The 23174-nt window shown below is 42.1% G+C and overlaps 1 protein-coding gene across 1 annotated transcript in view; it reads right to left on the reverse strand.

Moving 5' to 3' along the window:
* The window catches only part of LOC150082411 (glutamate [NMDA] receptor subunit 1-like), a 514944-nt gene that overhangs the window by 391793 nt on the left and 99977 nt on the right, over positions 1-23174 (reverse strand). Inside the window, exon 3 of the mRNA XM_090380513.1 lies at positions 22787-22915. Within this exon, the coding sequence (XP_090236639.1) occupies positions 22787-22915 (129 nt within the window). The remainder of the gene's footprint in view (positions 1-22786; positions 22916-23174) is intronic.

Here is a 23174-nt window from a genome sequence, read left to right on the forward strand (position 1 = left end):
ACTCACATGGAGCCGATTTTTATATCTGAATACGTGCCATCCTGCTTTGGAGCATTGCGTTTCTTTAACCTCAGTAGCGTTTTAACAATTGTCTGAGTTCATTATATTATTTAATTTGGCTTCTTAACAATCCCGAAAGATTCGAGCTTGCTTTCGACTGTAAATATCGATGAAGTAGCTATTCAACTCATCTGCCATTTCTGCTGGGCTCTCTTATAGAACTTACACCACAACCATTTAAGGGACCTCTTGGATTTACACTCTTCTTTCTCTTATTCACATATGGGAACTCCTTATCCCTGCTCCTGGGTCTCTTTGCTAATGCTTTCTCATAATCAGCTTTCGCCCGTCTTAATCCACTCAAGTAGCTCTTAGAGTGCCCAAACAAAACGGAATCGCTTGATTGTCCGTAACTGTCCCATTCTTGTTTCGTTTTTCTCAATCCATTTTGGTATCTTAATTTATGGAACTTGGCCACTATTACGAATACGGTTGTGGTTTCAGCGACAAATCCCTTGAATACTTTCCGTAGGATATTTGCATTCAAAAGCATGCAATAGTTTTCCAGTTAGTCGAAAAATGTCCCACGATAGTCTCCTTTCTTGAAATTTAAACTCTCTCCTTTAATTTTGAAGTCGGTGTCTTCAGATACAACCTTATTGTACTGTCACTGCCCTTGGTTCCGTCACTACCATTTCTGTCCAGCAGAAATGGCAGTTTTTTGATACAGTTAATTAGTGAGAAGCTGATCCAGGATATTAGAGTCCTCCTCTTTCTTTTCTCTCCTTATATTCTCTCAGATAGTTTAGGGTAAGTAGCAATCATCTTCAAAAAACTGTTACCAAGTGCATTCCCGCTCCGCATATGCCAGTCTATAGCGCATAAGTGAAAGTGGTTCTTAATGACATAATTATTACTTCGTTCAATCTGCTTAAAGATATTTCTGTTACACTCCACACTAATTTCTCCTCTAACATACTCCCACTCCTTGCACTACCTTGATATGCCCCATGGAAATTCTCGCCACCTTCAGGCAGCTGTCGATCATAAGTAAGTAAGTAAGAAATCTTTATTGCAATAATAATGATAATAATGATACAATTCGATAGATTGCAATGTTGCCCTTCACGGCCACCAGGCCAGGGGTTAACAGTAATAATACAATATAAATAGGGAACATTGATATATAAAACATAGGAAATGCATATGCGGAAGTACAATTCCAAACTCCAAGTATCATACAGTCATTTACAATACAATATATACAGAAGATATGGGCGGAAACGGATAATTTCATATACATATAGTAGTATAAACAGGCAACGTTCTTTGCACTGAACAGAAGTAGTTACTCCTTCATTACTAACTGTCATACTGAAGAGTTAGTGTACCGTCTTCACATCAGGTGGTGTTGATGGCTTGCAGCATTAAGACGAGCTTCGAGGAGAAGGATCAGGGACAGGGAAGTACAATTCAAGGGTGCGACGTCTGTATTAACTGTCAGAAGCGAACTTGTTAAGGTCAGCATCCAAGGACTGGGCACACGAAAGTAGCTGAAAAGGCAGAAACCTATCTGATAGGTGGAGACGGCTGTGATGTGGGCATAGAGTTGGAGTCGCTCTGAGGGAAGACTGAGGGATTCTCCATGAGCACAGGTCCCAGAATGATGGTGCCGAAATCTCGCCAACCATCATTTTGATAGTCGTGGTAAGACGTTTCACCCTAATCAGCGTGGGGAGCCTGTGAATTTGAATTAAGCTGGCCATTTCAGTTGTCCTGAGCTGAGGAGGCAGTTTGTGTTTGTTTATGGCCCATTTTAAGAGCCAATACTCGGCAGAAAAAAGTGGCCTGATTGTGCTAGTTGCAGCTGATGCCCATATCTCTGCAGCGTATAAAAGCGGAGAGTATACAGTGGTTTTTATATATTTTCTAGTAGTTGTGACTTCATTTATATAATGTAGATGCTGTTTGGCAATCCATCGGAGTCGAGCTGCCAGGGTGAGGAGCTTGTCTATGTGGTAACTGAAGCAGAGCTTAGGATCAAACACAACCCCGAGATCAGTATGCTTATTGACGATGGGAATTGGAGAATTACACAGAATGGGCTGAATATAAGAAGGTGTTTTCTTTAAAGAGAATATCATAAATTCAGATTTCTCTGGGTTTATTTTTAATCCGAACTGGTTGAGGTAGTTTTCAATTTCCGTCAGTGTATTATTAATTGATCCTGTTATCATGAGAAGATCATCGTATGGAGAAATCGGTGTGAGGAGCTTTATATCATCTGCATAACATAAGATATCATACCTGGACTCAACAAGTGGAGAGATAAGTGCTGTGAACAAGAGCCCAGATAAGACACCACCCTGTGGCACGCCTGAAGAGATACTTCGCTCATATATGTGCCCATGGACAATAAGCTGGATTATTCTGTTTCGAAGGAGTGACGTGAGGAACTGTAGAGTGTCTCCCTTGATCCGGTAGTGGTCTGAAAGTAGCTTCAGCATTGCAGGAACGTTTATAGAGTCGAAGGCTGCTTCAAGGTCTACATAGGTGACTGCAAGCTCTGCTTGGGATTCAAATGCAGAGAGGATAGAGCTGGTGGTGGCTAAGAGGTTAGTCACAGTGGATCTATGAGGAAGGGAGTAATGGATTTGAGGAGGCTGATGTGGAAGAAGTTGTTTAGTTAGAACGGGGAGAAGTACCTTCTCAAGGAGCTTTAGAAGACTTGAGGCGTTGGAGATTGGCCGGTAATGCTTAAGAAGTGAAGGAGATCGAGTTTTGGGGACAGGCTTCACAAGGTAGATGTTCCACTGCTGGGGAAAGAAGTGGGTTGACAAAACAGCATTAAAAATAGTTAGAAGAGGATCCAAAATATATGGGCTGAGACATTTAATAATGAATTGGAGGATTCCGTCAGCACCTGCCGTCGCAGAAGCTGATGTAGAATTAATGGCGGCAATAAGCTGTTCCCTGGAGATTGATACTGCCGACAGAGTGTCAGGCGGGATTCTGGTTGTTGGAGTATGAAGATCAGGACATTGTTCCGTGTTCGAAGCAAATCTTGATATGAAGTCAAGCCACTGGTCAGGTTCAAGATTTAGGGGGAAATCAGAAGGCCGCTCAGAGTAGGGACATTTTCCGCTACGAAGGGTTCTATCCATATAATGCTTAATTGCTGTTGACTTCTGCTTATTAAATATTGCGCGAGCTTTGGAGTAGGCTATCCTGTCTTGGATACTGTGCGACTGCTTCCACATTTTGTGCAGATGCTGCTTTAACTTGAAGCTCATATTAAGATGGGGAGTCCACCATGCTCTGGACCGAGGCATGATGGAAATTCTCTTTGATGCTGCAAATGTCGCAATAGTCTTAAGCCAGCTAGTCAGCAAATTCACTGCAATTTCTAGGTCACAATTTTCTAAGACTGTCCATGGGATGACGGAGGCAGCCTCAACACATTTAGAAATACTCAAAAACCTGGGACTTACTATTACTTTGGTATTAGTCGAATGCACAATATTGAAGTTTGGAGCAGGTATGTGTAAAAGAACACCAATTGGCTTGTGGTCCGAATTGAAATAAGTCTCTGGCAGGTAATCAGGTGTGCAGGGAAAAGAAGCAAGGATGAGATCTAATTGGTTGTTACCTCTTGTCGGGAGATCGTTGATCATTTGTAACCCTGTACAAGATAAGTTTGATAGGAGCATTTGCTGAAGGTTAGCTAGCTGAGGAGGAAGATTAAAATCTCCACATACGAAGTGCAAGGCTGAAGGATGAAGCTGGTTGATGATCCAGTTAGATATTTCATGGATGGCTTCGTAGGAAGGTGCTGGGGGTATGTATATAACAATTACATCTATGAGAACCCTATGGTAGCTAAGAGTAACAGCAAGTGCTTCGTACGCTGATGTTTGGCTAGAGACTTGATGAATGAGTGAGGTTTGTGAGCTCTTAAAGAAAATTGCAACACCACCCCCTCTTTGCCCAACTCTGGAAGTGAAAGCAGATTTATATCCAGCTGGAACACAGGATATAAAATATTCCTGCTCTTTATCCAGCCAGGTCTCGGTGACACAGAGGATATCGATATCACTGGCTAGGAGAATTTGGTCAACGGTATCCAGCTTATTGCGAAGGCTTCTAACATTCTGGTACAAGACTCTGACTGCATAATTCCGGGGGATCTTTTTCAAGGCACATGCCTTGTTTTTATTGATGTCAGGCTTTCGAGTTCGTCGATTCGTGACCCATGTTGGGATGAGCATTCCCGAACTGTTTATTACTGGTGATCGCAGGCTGATGGAATCAGTTTGATGATGCCGATGTGGTTCTCCACTAGTATGATTGCGGTTTATGCTGCGCACATTTTGAGACGATACCCGAAGCGTGAAGCATTCATACTTGTCTCCTTGAGGCCTTGATTGCTATAGATGAGGGTGAATTAGTTGAGATTGTTGATGGGGTCTGTTTTCCTCAGAAAATGGTCTGATATAAATTCCTTGGGGCCAAGAGGCAGGATCTACAACCTTTTTGTAGACAGCGGGTGAGCACATTATAAGGAAGGAGGCATAGGACGTTTGCCGACTTTTAAGCCGTTTAACCTGAACTGAGAGGTTATGCTCCTTAATAAACATTCTCCTAATAGATTCAGGAGAGGTTCCAGGTCCAAATCTGGAGGCGAAGATCTTGGCTTTGGTGGGAACGACGGAGATATTATATTTCTCGGCCAGGGTCAGACGCGTTTGGAGGCTGTTACTTGGCGGGATAAAGAGGCCTGGTTAGTGATAACAGCATGATGGGGAGGGCGGTCAATATTGGCAGCTAGGCGGCATCCTGAGGAATATGGGGCGGGGTTGGCTGCTGGAATGAGGGAATTTTGTATATGTCCAGATGGGACGTAGGTATAACTAGAAGGGCTGTTAGTAAGCACGCCAGCATATGAGGTAGGCAAAACATGATGGGCGTTAGTTAGATTATTGTTTTGTTCTTGAGCCTGTAGGGAGTCTTTATTTCCTGGTCGGTTCTCTCGCTGGGATACTTCTTCAATAGCATGAAGCTGTGGTTGCTCTCCAGCCACTGAGTGTCTGAGTGTGTCTTTCTGATGAGTGCATGATCGGTCCGTGCTAACATGCTCAGTCGGAGTGTCTGCAGAACTCCCCAGTGATTGTCTTGATTGGATTTGGGTGTGGGAGCCAGGCTTTATAAGGCTAGGAGGCTTTACTGGATGAGTGGTTTTTGTCCTTTTGGGTATTATTGGTGCCTGAGATGTCAGCTTGCCATTTTGGCTAGCCAAAGAACAGAGGTCCGAGAGCATATGAGTGATGTGCTTATTTTGGTTTCTCAGTGAGTAAACCTCATCCTTGAGATCTTCAATTTGGGACCTTAATTGGTAAATTAGGTGGATCACGAAATCTGCACTGTCTGGCTGTAGGGAAGGCGTCGACATTGTAATTTCGGCATTAATTCTTGGAGAATTACCTTCGACTTGGAAAGTATCTGTTGTGACTAGTGACTGGCTTGAGGTGGAGAATACGTTAGCGTTCGAGGCACAATTTTGATCATTATTATGATCTGATGGAAAATTGGAGTAATTAGTGCTGCATATAACGTGATTGGCAGTGCCGTCATGTGACGTTGCGTTGCCCACTGCTTCAACGCCTGCGACGGTCATGAGTGAAGGTTCAGGCAAACCAGTATTTGACTGAGCGTGTTGATTTGGATCAGGGATTGTCTGGTCACTAGGGGCAGTTTCAGTCCGGGAGAGATGAAGTTCAGGTAATTCAGAGACATCTTCAAGGCATTTGTCACATGCGAACTTTTTCCGACGTTGTTTGAACAGATGTGTGATGTCTGTTTTAACCGAGTGGGCACAAAAGGTAAATTTGCATACATGACATCGGATGGTTGGTTCCTTCCCGTCGCGGCAGGCTAGGCAGACTGATTGTTGCAAGTTATTCTGTTTTTGTGACATGCCTGATTTCGGGTTTAAGATCACTTGGAAGCAGTAAACAAATGCTCGCTTTTAGGAGTTAATCTTTAATTCCTCGTAGTTTTCTCCCTCTGACACTGTGAAGCTTGCAATATTCGCGTTCCACAGTGATGACTGTGAGAACACAAGAAAGCTTAAATGGTTGAGACAGGTGTACTTAACAAAAGATTGAGGAGAGGGAGTATTTCCCTAGGGATCTGGGTAATGCGATGCTTTGTGACTAGGTCAAGGTTGACGCATTGTCATCTTATGCCTTTAGGGTAACGGGGCGTTTGCCTGGTTCATGAAGGCTAAAGCGCTATGCATGCAATGTAATGGAGGAATTCAAAAGTGAGCAGGAATATTTAAAATTAGAAATACCTGTTCATTATATCACGAAGATGATACCATATCAGGCTTGAGCAGAGGAAGAGGAATTCACTGGTGGGCGAATCATTGTATAAAGTTAAGAATAACTATTTAAAACTAAATTTATATCAGGAGCATAAACGGACACCGTATGCCACAACTCGCGCACGCGCAAAGGACTTCCATAACCACCGAACTAGCAGTTTCTTCCATAACCACCGAACTAGCAGTTTCCACCTGACTTCCATAACCACCGAACTAGCAGTTTCCCTTAACCCTTAATTTCTCCTCAATGGCCTCAAGTATCACTCCTCCACCCTCATTCCTCCTTATCTCTGCTGAACACAGACTAATCACCGAAATAAAAATTTTTCATCTTTGTATCTCTGAGTTGGACCCCTATTTCAGTAAGCGCAGCTACATCAGCATTAGCTTAGTTGATCAAAATAAATTTTGACTTGATAAAATCCTAATGTTTTTTTTTTTTTTTTTTATCAAGTCAACATGTATGATTAAGTTTTGTACTTTACTGAACTCCCTGATACATTCCCTTATAGTTACTTAAAAGCCATGTGGTCATAGTCTGGTGTTAGATTTTGCTTACTTGAGTTTCCCTTTAAGTGTTTAGAGTAATTAATAATAACAGATAAACGCTCTCAGAGAGCGATTTTACTCCAAGCCACTGACATGAGTTAACTGACCTGACTTCCATAACCACCGAACTAGCAGTTTCCCTTAACCCTTAATTTCTCCTCAATGGTCTTAGCAAAAACCCTTGAACCTCTTCTGTTTAAGCGAATACCCTCTTTACAAAATAAACTGTCCACCAAATAAGGCTGGCCACGCTAAAAAAAAGCCTAAAGTTAATCCACAAGGTTTTCACGATAAAATGCCTCCTGCAAGTGCAAAAACATTTGTCCCCTCCCACGATACTTTTTCTACGTGACCTTATATTTCATAACGAATCCAGCAGTTCGTTTAAGCTTTAAATCTCTAGTCCTGGCATGTATTGCGATGCATCCGCTGGTACCATTTACTAGCTGATAAATTATTTAATGATGTAAAAGTTGGAAAATCGATGAAGAAAGAAAGAACATATTAAGATCTTGTCAATTAGAGAGGCGCGTGCATTCTCCCTTCCCCCCGTCGTAAATTCGATTACAAGCGAGTATAAAATATACACCGAATTCAAAATAACAAAAATTTGTTTAGAGCTGGACAGGTTAGCCTTCGAACATGACATCTTCGGTCAACGACAACGAGAGTAACCTGCTTTGTAAACAAAAAGGAAGAAACTATTGCTGAAGAAGGGGTAGTGTCAAATAATGTTGGTGGAGAGCCCACGTAACTCGTTTGTATGGTTTGATCCATTACTAATCGAAGTCTATGTCTGCATAGATTGATGAAAATCACTAAGGAGTTGCGTAATGTTTTCTGCGATCTTGTTTGGAGGTCTAATTATAGTGAGCAAGATTTCAGGTTAATAACAAGCGTCTCCTTTTCTCTCTGAAGGCATGGATGCCTTTTTATGAAGGCCGGAAGAGATTTTGAAGGCTGTATGAGGGCTCCTTATCGCATAAACTCTACAGAACTTGAAGATAAAAACGTCTTATTGACAGTTTTCCTGGAGGACTGTACTTTTTATTCAATACTTTCCCCTTCCCTACCTCAGTGGGGAAAAAACTATTCAATACACAGAGATCGCACGTTGAAAATGTTTTTGCATGAATAAAATCATTTTGGTGACCTTGTGCACGAACCGTTCATCAGCCTGCACCAATAATATACTGATAAACAGAAGAAAAGACCTGAAGATCGAAATACATGTTTTCTTTTTATAATCCGGCACGACCACCAGGTCATTGGAGTTTACAGTCATTCAATCAATCACAAGCTGGAATCTCGCTCCATTCAAAGAGCGTGTACTAATGCAGTCGCGCCCCTGACCACTCGGCTACGTCAGGCCTATAAGCAAACTTCAAAACATCTTGATAAATAAAGATTTTTATCGTTAAAAATACCATTTCTAATTGTACATCATGATTGTCATAATTTATACCACTGTTTCTTCTGACATATTCCACTTTCTTTTACAAATTGATCCTATAAATATCGAGACCTGCAGTGGGTTCCACAAACGTCGACGCCCAAAACACTTCGCAAAACCCACAACTCTTTATTATCTCGCTAAGAGGACCGGCGCTGAAATTCTTTGACTCGCGACCGTGAGAGACACCAGGCGACCATCAATCACCACGCAGCATCAGTGCCAGAACGAAATTGAATAATTCGCCGAGAGCTTTATTCCCACTGCTAAATGGGCTTTTTGTATTGGGAGAAATCCATTCGATGTGAGCGAGTGGGTGGGTAATTTGCAGGCGCTCTCAAAACTTATTTCTTTCACATAAAAATAAAAGAAAAAACCCACCTAAATTGAAATAGCAGCGACAATGATCACATCATTAAATGAAAATATCGAACTTAAAAAAAAAAAAAAAAAAATCAAATTATATTGATCATAAGGGGTGCCATAGCCCCTTTAGCCTCTACCTGGGACCACCTACAAATGTAACGCGTAAGAATAATAAATTCATGGAGAAGGAAGAACAGTATTTTTGTTTATTTCGTCCATTTAATTGAAATTTATCTATTTCGATTACACGCTAATAGATGGCGGTATGTTACAATTTTCACAGATGATTTTAAATATAACGCTGGAGATGTTCACATAGTAAAAATGGTTACTTTATTATTATTATTTCATTTTTATTTTTGAAATATCTGCACTTGCACAATAAAAAAATAATAATAATCAGATCTATGTTTTATCGGAAACGACCTGTTTTATAAAATTCCTTCTGAAGTGTGTTTGATGCTTCTGCCCAGCAAATGATGATTTACAGTTACGAGACTTCGAAATCCGTCAGTTGCTAAGTAGATGTGAAATTTCGGGTGTTTCCCAACGCGTCTAATAAATTAGCGCCACATCTGGATGGACGAGACGCAGGCTACAGCGAAGTCTCATCCATCAGACGAGCGAATCTGATCGCTACAAGACGCCATCTAGCGGCCTTCGCGAATCCCACGAGACAGTAACTGGAGTGAAATTCGAAAAGTGCCACCTAGCGATGGAGCAGAGACCGTGACAAATGACACTTGGCAGCCCATCTCGGTGATGTATTTGGTGACATTCACCTGTAGTCTTGTTAGCTGGCAATCGATATTTTCTATCGCATGCTCGTTGTCAGCACAACGCGTATAATTTCCTGTTACCGCCGGAAGAATTTAATAAACTGTTTAAAGCGTCGGGTCGGTTCGTAATTAGCTGATTTCGGAAAGAAAACACACAATGAAGCTTCACCTTACCATCTCGCGCAATTAGCCCGTTTTTAGTTATCTGTTTCGCAATACGGGGTTCAACACGCACTGGTGGGTGGAGCTACAAATGAAACTAATTTATTTCCATTAATGCCTGTCATTTGAGATTTAATTAATTCTTGCTTAAATTGCTTTTGTCTACGCTGCACTAATTTATCAGTTCAATGTTCGAACAGTTTAGATAACACGCCATTATGGGTATATTCTCTCTTTTTTTTTTCCTTTTTGGGAATTTCGTGACACTGGAAGAGAAGAGAAGATGGCTCGAAAAAATATCACGAATATCACTCAGATATGCCATTTTTATTCATTTCTTTGCATATTTAAAGTATAATGCTATCGTGGAAGCACAAACATCTGTTACAGTGCCCTAACAAAATATTAGAGAGTACACGAAAGCATTCCGTTTATTGAGAAGGGAAGAGTCTGTACTACAGTGATGTATCTATGAGCTCACGTATAGAGCTGCATATCCTCTGTTATGGGAGAAATCCCCGGAGCCGTCTGACCCTCAATACCTATACCCTCTGTTATTTAGAATTTGCGCAAAGATAAGTGAAGGTATGAGGTGTCACTATATCGAGTGGCAATAAATGCATGCATTCTATGGAAATGGGCGTGTTTTTTTCTGGATTACAATCCGAGTTTTCGGAAGTGTCCTCTCCCAGACTGACTAGCCCAAAAGATCTAGACATGCAAGAGCTTTACTATGAACAAAAAAAAAAAAAAAAAGCAGACAGTTCAGTAAGTCAGGAAAGAATGTGCTTGCAGTTGGAGAAATCCTTCAGAAAGCAGTGGAGGTGGCAAACAATATAGTTGAAGACTATTATCATCCCACCAATGGTACCCTGATTCATAGCAATCCCAGATCTTGTTACCGCAACCAGAACCACAGACACAGAACACCAATATGCCGATCCCTGTGCTATTCAATCCTAGACACACCCCGCTGAATCGAGTAGTGCCATGTCAGAGACCACCCGTCCATATCAAAGTACCCAGAGTACCTGCCCGCACCATCTTTTATCAGAATGTGCGTAGTTTTAGGAACAAGCGTGATACTATGGAGCAAATACTGCTCCCCGGACATTTTGACCTGCTCGCCATCACCGAAACCTGGCTGAATGATGATGAAGAATTCCTAGCGACAGCTGCCCCAGCTGATTATGGGGTCGTATTCACATCTCGGATTGCACGTAAGGGTGGAGGCATCGCAATATTCTACAAGAAATCCGCTTTCAAGCTATTGGATAATAAATCCAGTAACTACAGTAAATTGTAGCAAGATACTTAATGATTTTGTAATTACAGAGAGCAAAGTGGAAGAGAAATTGTTGAAGTTAAACGTAAGAAAAGCACCAGGGGTGGATGGGATCTATCCAGTTATATTAAAGGAGGCGGCAAAGCAACTCAGCAAACCCTTAGCCATAATTATAAATAATAAATAATAAATAAATTTTCTGTTTATACTCCGGGACGACCAAATGGTCAGAGGAGTTCACAAGACAGATATAATACAAGAAACAGCACCGTATTCAGCAGTCACGGGCTTGAACCCCGGTCACTCAAGGCACGTGTACTTATGCACCCGCGCGCCTGACCACTAGGCTACGGATGAGGCATGCTGAGAGCATCCTTGGACTCAGAGGAGGTTCCCACGGACTGGAGATGTGCAAATGTATCCCCAATTCACAAAGGGGGATCGAAGGGTGACACGAGTAATTACAGACCAGTTAGTTTAACTTCTATTCCGGGTAAAATAATGGAGTCACTGGTTAAAGATGCATTGCAGGATCATCTAGACAAGACTGCAGCAATAATTCAGACACAGCATGGGTTTGTTAAGGGAAAGTCTTGTCTGACAAATTTGATAGGATATTATGATGTGGTTACAAAGGAACTGGATGCGAAAAATAATTTTGATATCATATATTTGGATTTCAGGAAAGCTTTTGACACTGTTGCGCATGGAAGACTATTGTACAAATTGGAGCAGAATGGTATTAAGGGTAAGTTGCTACAATGGATAAAAGGATGGTTAAGTGCTAGAAGACAGAGGGTGGTAATCAATGGGTGCTACTCTTCTTGGACTAATGTTATTAGTGGAGTCCCACAGGGTTCGGTGTTGGGTCCACTGTTGTTTTGTATATTTATCAATGATATTGATGAAGGTATATCAGGCTTAATGTCGAAGTTTTCAGATGATACAAAGGTTGGCAGGGTTGTTAATGACAGTAATGGCAGTGTGCTACTGCAACAGGATCTAGATAATTTGGGCAGATGGGCTAAGAAGTGGCAACTGAAGTTTAACCTTAACAAATGCAAAGTACTACAATGGGTAGAAGTACCCATATGTAGTACTTTGAAAAGAGAAACGTACCAACTGTGTGGTACTACACTTAAGGTGGTAGAAAATGAAAGACCTGGGAGTAATTGTGCAGGCAGATATGAAGTTTTCTGAGCAATGCAGACTGGCTGCCAGGGCAGGTCATGGGGTTTTGTCAATGATATATAGGAATTTTGCTAGCAGGGAAAAGGACGTGATTATCCCTCTGTATAAGGCAATGGTCAGGCCACGCCTTGAGTACTGCGTACAGGTCTGGAGACCTCATTTTAGGAAGGATGTAGATTTACTTGAGCGGGTACAGAGAAGGGCAACAAGATTGGTGAGGGGAATGAAGGGATCCTCTTACCAAGAGAGGCTTAAGTTCTGCAAATTGCAGTGGCTGGAGACTAGGCACCTGCGCGGTGATCTGATTGAGGTATATAAGGCCTTGAATGGGTTGAGCACGCTGAATTCTGATGGGATCCTTCCACTTGTTCAGATTACGAATCTAAGGGGGCATAAATTCAAATTAAGAAAAGCCAGATGTAGAATAGATGTGCGGAAATTTTCCTTTAGCCAGCGGGTGGTTAATTGCTGGAACAAACTTCCATCTGTCGTTGTGGAAGTTGATAGGTTGAATAAATTAAAGGAGGAACTGGACAGGCATTTGGAGGGAATGGTGTGATTTTTTTTTTTTTTTTTTTTGGCTGATGCTGCATAAGCTCATACATTTGCTTTCTTGCATCACATGCCACTACTACTACTACTACTCTCCTAACTATGAAGCAATCCTCGTTACGTTAGGATACAACTTCGTGACGTTTGACGTCTGTGTGCTGTATATACCCCCAAAGCCGTCCCAGCAAATCATCCTTGAAGTTTCCAACTGGTTAATCAATCAGCTGCATCCCACAGCTTCTCACTTGGTTTGTGGTGATTTCAATTTACCTCCTCAGCTATCTAATCTGAAAAAGGATCTTCTGGCACACTTGAGATGTGCTGACCTACAACTTATTAATGAAGTTCCAACCAGGAGGAATAACCTCTTAGATCTAGTTCTAGCCTCTTTCCCTTGCACCCTTGATTACATTGTAGAAACGTCATTTGACTCTGATCATGTCCCGATACATGTGACCGCATATCTGCCAGCCCCCAAATTAGAAGCCAGAAGGACAACAACAAAGGTTGACATCACTAGCCCCAACTTACTTGACGTAGATAAGTGCATCAGAGCTGCCTCTCTCATTCCCTGTGTGGCCTTACAGACTTGTGACCCAGAACCAGCTGTGAACATTCTCACAAACTGGATTAACACGGTTGCCAAATATGCTGCCTCTAAAAAGATCACAATCAGCCCATATACAAGACTTTGGTGGAATTCTGAACTCAAAATGAGTTTCCAGCTGAAGTAACAGCTCCATCGCACATGGAAACAGTCGCAAAATGCCAATGATCGTATCGTTTATTCAAGGGCACGGGCTCAATTTAATCGCCTGAAATCTGAGGCAATCAAATTGTAAGTTAACCGAGATCTGGCTAAAGGAAAAATTCCATACAAGAAAGTGAACCCTCATTTTCCTTTACAACTTGATCCTGAATTGTGGCTCGATTTCGTCACAAGATTTAACCGTAATCCTATGCCAAACTCAGATCTAGCTTCTAACAGAGTCCATCCAGCAAGCAGTGTTGAACAACATTCAGATTACAAAACAACAGCTGATCTTAGCCATCAATCCTCTACCTGCCTCGTCAACCACCGGTGATGATGGAGTTCCCCAATTCATGCTCAAATACCTAAGTCCGTACATTATTCAGCCACTTTTAATAATCTTAAACCAGTTAGTCTCGAACAAAATTTTCCCACAGCAGTGGAAAAACTATCTCATCAAACCTTTAGCCAAAGTTCAGTCGCCATCGAAACCTAAACACTTCCGACCCATCTCCAACTCCTCCAGCCTGCTGAAGCTCCTGGAGAAGACCTTACTCCCCATCCTCATTAAGCAGATCTTGCCCAGTAATCCAGCTCAAATTCACTACTCTCTTCCAAACAGATCAACGATCACCAATCTGCTAGCCACCACGAATACTATCTTGTCAGCATTGGAGAATAGGCAGGAACTAGCTGTGACTTACTTAGACATTGAAGCTGCATTTGATGCCGTCCAAGTAAACCAACTTCTCACTCTCCTGGAATGCCACTTTCAGATCACAGGGAACATATTATGCTTTCTCTCCTCTCTTCTGAATAACAGAGTTATAAAGCTTCATACAGGAGATCACACCCTTACTAGATCCGTCACCGCAGGAATCCCACAAGGAGGGGTCCTTTCGGGCCTTCTGTTTTCATCCATTATCTTCCCATTGGTTGCACATTCTCGATGTCTACTGAGCTATGCGGACGATATCAAGATACTCACTCCCATCATCCCCGGTCAAGACCTAGATCTGGTAAAAGTGGAAATTAACAACACTCTCACCACAGTCACATCTTACCTCTGCTAGTTTGGGCTCAAGATCAATCCTGCTAAGTCCGAATTCATGGTGTATTCATTGAAGCAAACTCCTTCTTCTCTCCAGCCTTCGGTCGGCAACACCCTCATCCCAATTGTGTCCAGCCATCGTGATCTGGGCGTTGTATTTGACCCAAAACTTCGATTCAACGCCCACATGGATATGCTCCTCACACGTGCTTCAAGACTCCGGTGGATAGCAAAACAACATCTCCTTCATATCACAGATAAAAAGATAACCGTGAGGTACATAAGAACCGTTATCTTTCCACCTTTACTCTATGCTGCTGAATTTGGGCGTCAGCGGCACAGTCAATAAAGAAACCACTCTTTGCCACAGAATTCTGGCTCCTAAAGTGGGCCAACAGGAAGCACAACCTTCCAGCTCTGATTCGTACCACACAGCTCGCCAACTCTCTCGGAATTCCACGGTTTCCCCACCTTAGTTGACGACCAATGGCTCCTAGCAACAGTCAAGATGATAACAGGCATAATGGCAACACCTTCATTCTGGGATACCTGTGGCTGGGGGATCCCCCCCCCTGCTGCCCTTAGGGCCAATCCCGAGCTCTACTCGCATTCAGCACGACTCCATCTCTCGGACAGGTTCCTTCCTCAGCAGATGCTCAAGCAAACCCAGGCACTGGACGCCGACCTGAACAAATTCGCTGCTGACCGACTTACCGGAAAAAAATTATGTCTAGTAGGACTAATCAGCAATGACTGATGTATACCTTGCATCTTTTCCTGTCTGATTGAGCTGGTGCTCTTATCTCGATGTTAAGCCAGCTAATCAGACTTAACTCTCGTAAGGAGTTCTCTCCGTTGTATTATGATATGTTTTCTTTGTAAAATTACCTTTTTGTAAATGATTGTTCAATTTTCCCGGAAGTTTGGGAAACTGTAATCTCTCTCTCTCTCTCTCTCTCTCTCTCTCTCTCTCTCTCTCTCTCTCTCTCTCTCTCTCTCTCTCTCTCTCTCTCTCTCTCTCTCTCTCTCAGGGTAATTCAGAATTTTTTTTTTTGTCTGGTGCAGCATAAGCCTCAGACTTCCTTGCATCACAAGTCTAATAATAATTATTATTGTACGTGTAATTTACCACCACTGTGGAATATCAACCACATGACCCACAAACACACCCCACTAAATTATTTTTTTCCCTCTTATATCTCACAAATCTTTAATTTACAATACGTGATACATTAACTGCACTGGGGTGTAAAATTTAAGGACCAGTCACGTTTTCAGCTTCTCATAGGAGTGGCCTGGATATGGGAAAAGCATGCTAAAGGAACGTCGTCAGGTACAGAAATGATGAAGGAAACAACACCGACACAACAACGGAAACAAAACGGTACAGAGGGACTTTATTCAAAAATGGCAACATAGCACTGGCTGCCATGATACAGATGCATCACTGCCTAAGATGGAACAAAGGGAAGAGGTGGTCCTCAATAGAAGATATGGCCACCCCTAATGTCGATGCAGGCTTTGCACCTCCTGTCCATACTTAAAATAATGTTGTTGATAAGTTCTTGCAGTAACATCGTCCATTCCTCTATCAGCGCCATCTTCAGCTGGTGAACATTTTCTGGTGGGTGTGGATGTGCTGCTAGGCGTCTCCCCAGAGCGTGCCATATGTGTTCGATGGATTTAGATCTCCAGAACGGGCAGGCCAATCCATACGAACAATGTCCTCACTTTCCAAAAGCAGACTAATAGAATATTGCTTATAGGTGCGTGCGGCTGTTAAATCAGTGCTCCGCATTATTTTTTTTTTATGTGGCGATCTCGTACTCCATAGTATGGAATTTTTATACTGATAGAATCGAGATGTCATGCATGATCCAATTCAAGTGCCTTCTGATGTCTAGTATGATCAGGTAATTTTTTATATCCATATTTGTTTCTAAATTCTCTATACGGCAGTTCGCATTCCTTCAACATGATAAGCCTGCAACTTACAATAGCAGTTGGTTATTTTGGTTTGTTATTTGGTTTTTTTTAGGAGCATTAGCAACTAAGGCCATATTACTCCGGGATATGCGGTGGTCATTCCCTGACCTTTCCGCATCCTCCGTATTTGGTGGTGACGGGCTCGAACCGTAGCAGTTGGAATAAATGCTTGAAGGGTTAACGTGCGAACAAAGACACTCTACGTTCTTGGACCTGCAACAGAGATTGACCTTCATTTCACTGTCCCTTTGAAGAATAACCCCGTTCCCACAGGGAATATTGTTTACTTCAGGAAAATACGTGTCAGCCGATTATAGTGCCTGAGGAGATTTCGTGACATTCCTTCTAAGAAACTGAACATTGAAAATTAAGAAAAAAAAAAAAAAAAAAAAAAGTGTTAAATCAACAGTGTAAGCGCTACAATCTATTTCCACAAGAAGACTAACCTTATTGGAGTGCCTTGGTGAGAAACTTTTGCTATTCTATTGGGATTTACGCCAGATACTAGCGTTATTCTCTGTTTTCCTTTGTTTGCGAGACTGTACGGTCACCATGCGGCTCGCGAAGGGAAAATAGAGAAGTGCTCCGGTATAACGCGGCTGCCGCGCTAGGATCTGGCCCTTGACTCGGGAAGGATCCCCCCACTAGTGTGTACCCTGGGCTGAACGAGAGCCCCAACTTTCTTGTGACTGAGTTAACCTTTAATTGCAAACTATACGTTCAGTGACCGCCCTCCCCCCCATCTCTGCCATAAACTTTCATGGTGAAGTGGAACTTCTCTCTCGTGCATTGCCCAATTATTTTGATCTTTTGATCTGACCATCATCTTAAGCGTCCTTAGAAACAGCTAAGGAAAAATTTCCCATCATTCTAGGGGAATTTCTACCCTCGGCTGTTCCCCCCAAGTGTTTCGGTGGGGTAGGGAAAAACACACACATAGTACCTCTCCAAATTAACGTACGGACTCGTGTGAGGCATCTTTCAGCGACTCCCGAAGAGACCTGTGTAGAAAAGCAGCAGCATCTCGATAAACCAGACAATTCCGATTATCCGGAAAAACAAATAAAATGCATGAAAAAGACACGGAAGTCATTGAGATTGGTACCCTCAGCCAAACTGAAGAGAGACAGGAATTGGTCAGACATAGACCAATTGCCAAAATAAAAAACAAAAATGGAACAGTACCAAAATCTGACCGGAAAACCCGGAGTACCAGCCATATAAAGGATCAGCATGAACACCCAGGAGGGATAGATGACCAACCCAAAAAAAAAAAAAAACCAAAGGTTTTTTTTTTTTTTTTTTTTTTTTTGGTAGTTGTTGGCGCATCGGCTTCTGTGGCCATAATGCACCTCCCAAGGTTTTCGCAGTACTTTGATCCAAGCCCGAGGCGGGATTCGAACCCGCGAACTTTGGGTTGCCAGGCAGGCACTTTACCCACCCGGCTAGCCCGGTCGGCCTACCAAAGGGAACCGTTCCACAGCAAACATTACTGCTCCGAACGGCCTTAGAAAATCTGATGAAGGAAAACTGCAGCAGAATAACATCCGTACTACGAGCAGAAATAGTACACCAATGGAATAAGCCATCCTAATGAACACATTAGGCCAACTACAGAAGGCAGAGGCAATATTGGAAGCACGAAACATGGATGGAGACCATCACCTCCTAGACACGAAGGAGGAGTATCAAGCCTTCTCGGATTACGTACAGGCACTGTTTGCGAGGAGGAGGAGGAGAAACCAAATGGCCACAACCCACTACCATTATAACCAAAGAACATGTGTTCTTCAGCTCGCTAGGACTGGGACATCGGAAATGACCCACCCCCAAGAATTGGAAAACTAAGGAAACAAACTATACCAAAATAGACTAACATGGACGGGACCCATGTCCCATGAAAGACAAATGGAGATGACTACCAAACTTAGACACCCCACCAGCTGTGTCTATGTGAACAAGACACACTCCTGAGAACTGGAAGGCTTGGGAAATAAACCACACTAAGGTAAAGGACTAACATGGACGGGACCCAGGTCCCAAGGATGACAACTCGGACATGACACCAGATTGGACACCACCAACAGGGTCATTGTATAGTTTTCCTGCAGACGCTTGTTGGCGATCGCACCGGGCTCCATTGCCTGGTGCCTTTCCACCCCCTCCCCCTGCGCCGCTGGTGGGACGATTCCCCCCCCGGCGCCCCTACTTTCTGCTGGTTATTATTAAATTATTTTTATTTTATTATTAATATAATTATAATCGTTTTTTTTTTTTTTTTTTGCTCAATTTGCCACACTATCAATTTTTATTTTATTTTATTTTTATTTCTCATACATAAATATATCACTTTATTATTATAATATATTACAATGCATTACCTTTATTATAATATATTACCTGCACGCACCACTAGCTTTTTTATTATTTTTTATTTTTTTATTTTATTTTTATTATTATTTTTTTATTTTTTTTTAGTGTAGGGCAGCACGGGTAGTTTTTTTTTTTCTTTTTCCTCTCTTGCCTCTGGAATGGGCCCCCAGAGGTTCCTGGCCCACCTGCTGACAACACCAGGTGGGTCAGAGTCTCTTTAGAGACGGTACGTGTTTTATTGCGGCTGGCCCACCTTCCCGTGGTGTGGACGAGTACCCAGAATCATCTGTCCAGGTGGCTGATGCTTCTGGGTAGCCAAGCGGCTAGAACAGAACAACAGAACACACACACAATACACACGAACCGACGTCACACAAATCTGGCCCATTTTTAGTGATTCTGTCCTTCACAGAGATACGAGGCGGAGTTAAACAAACGTTCTAGGTGCCGCCCTTACATATACACATGTCCACATTTCTCCTGGTGAGGCATGGGCCTGCCTCACTGACTTCTGGGGTTGCCTACTCTATCATCCCCATATTTCTGCCTTAACCTTCCCCCCCCCCAGCCTTCAGTCTCCCACCCACTCTATCTTTATGCTAGCGAATGTCCCACACACAAAAACTTATGTCAAAATTCCTGTTCGCCCATTCTTTCGGCCTTTGTTATGCAAAGCATTGTCATCCTCACCTAACGATCATCAAACCGACGATGTTGGATATATGTATCGCATATATATGGATCTGTCTGTACGTACGTGCATATAAAAGAGTGCGCGCGTTTTTTTTTTTTTTTTTAAGGTCCTAGCCTTCGAAATCTCAGGAAATTAGGTGGCAGGACCTGCCAGAGTGAAACTAAAACTACTGGGTTCCTGGTCTGCCTCCACGGGGCGAAGGTGGGGCAACGTTGGGCCTCAGCAGGGGTCCAGCGGCTAAACGACCAGATGAACAACGGTACATAACACTACACATATACAATATCGATACCTCTGGCATTTCCAGCAAACTGGTACACCCACAATGAAAGCAACACGGAGATGGGGGAAACCCCTGGTGCCGTCTGACACTAAATACACCTCATCTTTCCAAAAGCATATCGACAGCTGCAGTGCGATGGGTTGTGGTGTTATCATCCATAACACCACACGAACTCTGGGCCAATGGCACCGCGGAACAGACGCACACGGGGAAGAATTACCTCAGTACAGTAGCGTGCATCGGTTACAATACCACCTTCCAGTATCTGGAGTTGTGTACGTCCATCCAAGATAACGCTTCCCCAGACGAGAACACCTCAACCCCGATATCGATCCCTTTCAGTGATGCTTGCGGGGTGATATCGTGTGCCAACCTGTCGCCAGATTAGCTGAAGTCCAAAATCGCTGCTGAGACTGAATCTGCTCTCATCAGTAAAGAGTACCTTAAAGAAAGATTTTGTGGTTGTAACCTTTAGAAATAGTGTTGGTCCTTAAGTTTTGCACACCAGTGTATCTATCACCATTTAAATAGTCAACTATATCAAAGATCTGTTTAATTTAGTTTGGAAGTGGTACAAATCCTGAATAGATGTTTATTCCACCACTTCCTGTTCCTCTAAAATTGGAAGTCATTAATTTAAAATTTCCTTGTTAAAAGGCGGAAACTCTTTCTGAAAGTAGAGTTGGAATAAATACATGTTTGGGCATTCTTCACTTTATTATTAGTAATTTAAGTTAAACCCAATTTACCAAAAAGAGCAATTCCGTTGAAAATATAAACAAAACACGATTGACCAGACAAAGTAAATAAAGGAAAGGATAAAACAAAAAATAAAATAAAATAAAAATAACTGATTTATATAATCGAATGAGAAATGTTAGGCAATCGCTTCAATTTCTTCAAAGAACTATAAAATGTAAATTAAAAAGCAGAATCAAATTGATTATCTACTGTTTTTTTTTTTAATAAAAAACGTCCACGAAGTAATCCTCTCATCTTTAAAGAAATAAAACTACATTTTGTGCTGAAAACTTCAAAATCTCACAAGAAACTCGATATAGTAATGTAGACTTAAGAATCTGATTTGGATAAATTTAAAATCCTGTAAAGGTAATTATGACGGGAAGCACAGGCAACGTCTTCGTATTCCATTACAGTAAAAGGAGAACTTTGTACAATTTCCGAACCTTATGGTACGTGCGCGTGTATTGAACTCGATGGATTTGTCCATATTACGGTCGGTCGGTGACCTTAGAAGGAACACCCCAAAGTGAACAGTTTATCGCATGTAAGTTCCTTTGGGAGAATATCATCACTAGAAAGCGATGGTTTCAAGTTGCTTTCCACCGATGAAGAAAGTCCACAGAAGAAAATGTCCGCAGTGCACCACGACACTGACATTACCTTTATACGCAAACTGTACCTATAACGATGCAATTGCAGTGGCGACGAATTGATTCCATGCAGTTAACACACTAGTTTCTCTGGTTATTCTTCCAATAAATATAAAAAATGCCCGAGTTTGAATCCCATAGAGATAAAAGTAATTTTTTACATCATGGCCAAGTTAGTCAGTCTTGAATAAAGGTTCTGTGGGTTTATGGTAACCAGTAGGAGGCAGGGTTCTTGGATATGATTTCCATGAAAGGTTATTATATAAATAACCTGTTCGATCAAAGGCCAGCTAAAACTGGAGAGAGAGAGAGTAGTTTATAAATGGCAGAACCTGCCAGAGTAACTTAAGTCTACTAAGTTCCTTGTCTGTCTCCACGGGGGCGAAGGTGGGGGCAACACTGGGCTCTTTCAGGGGTCCAACGGCTAAACGACCAGATGAACAATGGTACACGACATTACGCAGGTACAATACCCACACATTTTTAAACCTCTGGCATTCCCAGCAAACTGGTACACCCACAAAGAAAGCAACGCGGAGATGGGGGAACCTCTGGTGCCGCATGACAACAATATGCCTTACACCTTACCTAAACATTATTGCTGACCAGGTACACCCTTTCATGGCAACGGTCTTTCCCTCTAGCGGTGCCGTCTTTCAGCAGGATAATGCGCCATGCCACATCGCCGAGATTGTTCGAGACTGGTTCGTGGAACATGAGGAAGAGTTCCAAGTATTGCCCTGGCCTCCAAATTTCGCAGTCCCATCGAGCATCTGTTGTGTGTGTTGGAACAGCAACTCCGATCTGCGGCGTCTCAACCACGGACCTTACAGGAGTTAAAGGTCTGCTGGTTACGTGTTGGTACCAGACACCACAAGACACATTTAGAAATCTTGTAGCGCCATGCCTCGCCGGGTACGAGCTGTTTTGCTGCACGTGGAGGACCAACATCATATTAGTTAGGTGGTCATAATGTTTTGGCTCATCGGTGTATAAGGTCCTGAAGGGAATCAATAAAATGAACGATATATATTTTTTTTTTTTTTTTTTACTGGTAAGAGAGATAAGAACCAGTGGACACAAATGTAAAATGTTAGGGAACAACAGGGACTGTTTAATTTCAATGGGGAATTAGACAGTAATTGTTTTGGCGATAAGGAGGGTATACATGACTAGATTTAGCATTTTGAATTTTTTTTTTTTTGACAGCTACAGAAAAAAATCTGCTTCCTCTCATCATTCAGCTATTCTAATGCTAATTCAAATATTGAGCTCAATTGACGCGCAGAATTCGCGTGCTGTTTGCTCGTGAATTCTTATCCCATTTGGTCTTTGCTGTTAATCAGAGTTGAAGCCTTTAATTTTTTATTTTGTATTTCTTAAAAGAGATTATTGCTCTCTCTCTCTCTCTCTCTCTCTGTCTTTTTTTTTTTTTTTTTTTTTTTTTTGAATCACTCTAATAACAAAGAGAACGAAACCAATTAAGACTTTTCATCTTACCCTCCAAAGATTAACATGACCAGAACACTTACCTTATCCGACAAGGAGCTGTCCCGGGAACTAATTCCGATAACAGGAATGTCATAGAAACCGCACGTGTAGGAAACTGCAGCCGGAGAGAGCTCCCCAGAAGCAGGGTGGCTGATGATAACGACGTAGACCTGAGAAGAATAAGAAACAGATCATAAGAATATTCACTACATTTCAATCAAATTATTTATTTTTGAAGTAATTTTATTAATTTAATCTTAGGATGGATAATCAGTAGATGACACATGAGGGAAAATCAAAGGGAAAACGTTACAGTTATGGGTGAAGTGGGAGGAGGGAAAACAGAAATATATAGTGAATTGAGTTAGCGAACATTTTTATGTTACAGCTTAAATGGTGTTCTCGTTCTTAAAATCAGAGCCCTATTCA

Source organism: Mastigoproctus giganteus, chromosome 8 (assembly GCF_048544385.1).
Source record: "Mastigoproctus giganteus isolate SK-2022 chromosome 8, ASM4854438v1, whole genome shotgun sequence".
Classification (NCBI taxonomy): domain Eukaryota; kingdom Metazoa; phylum Arthropoda; class Arachnida; order Uropygi; family Thelyphonidae; genus Mastigoproctus; species Mastigoproctus giganteus.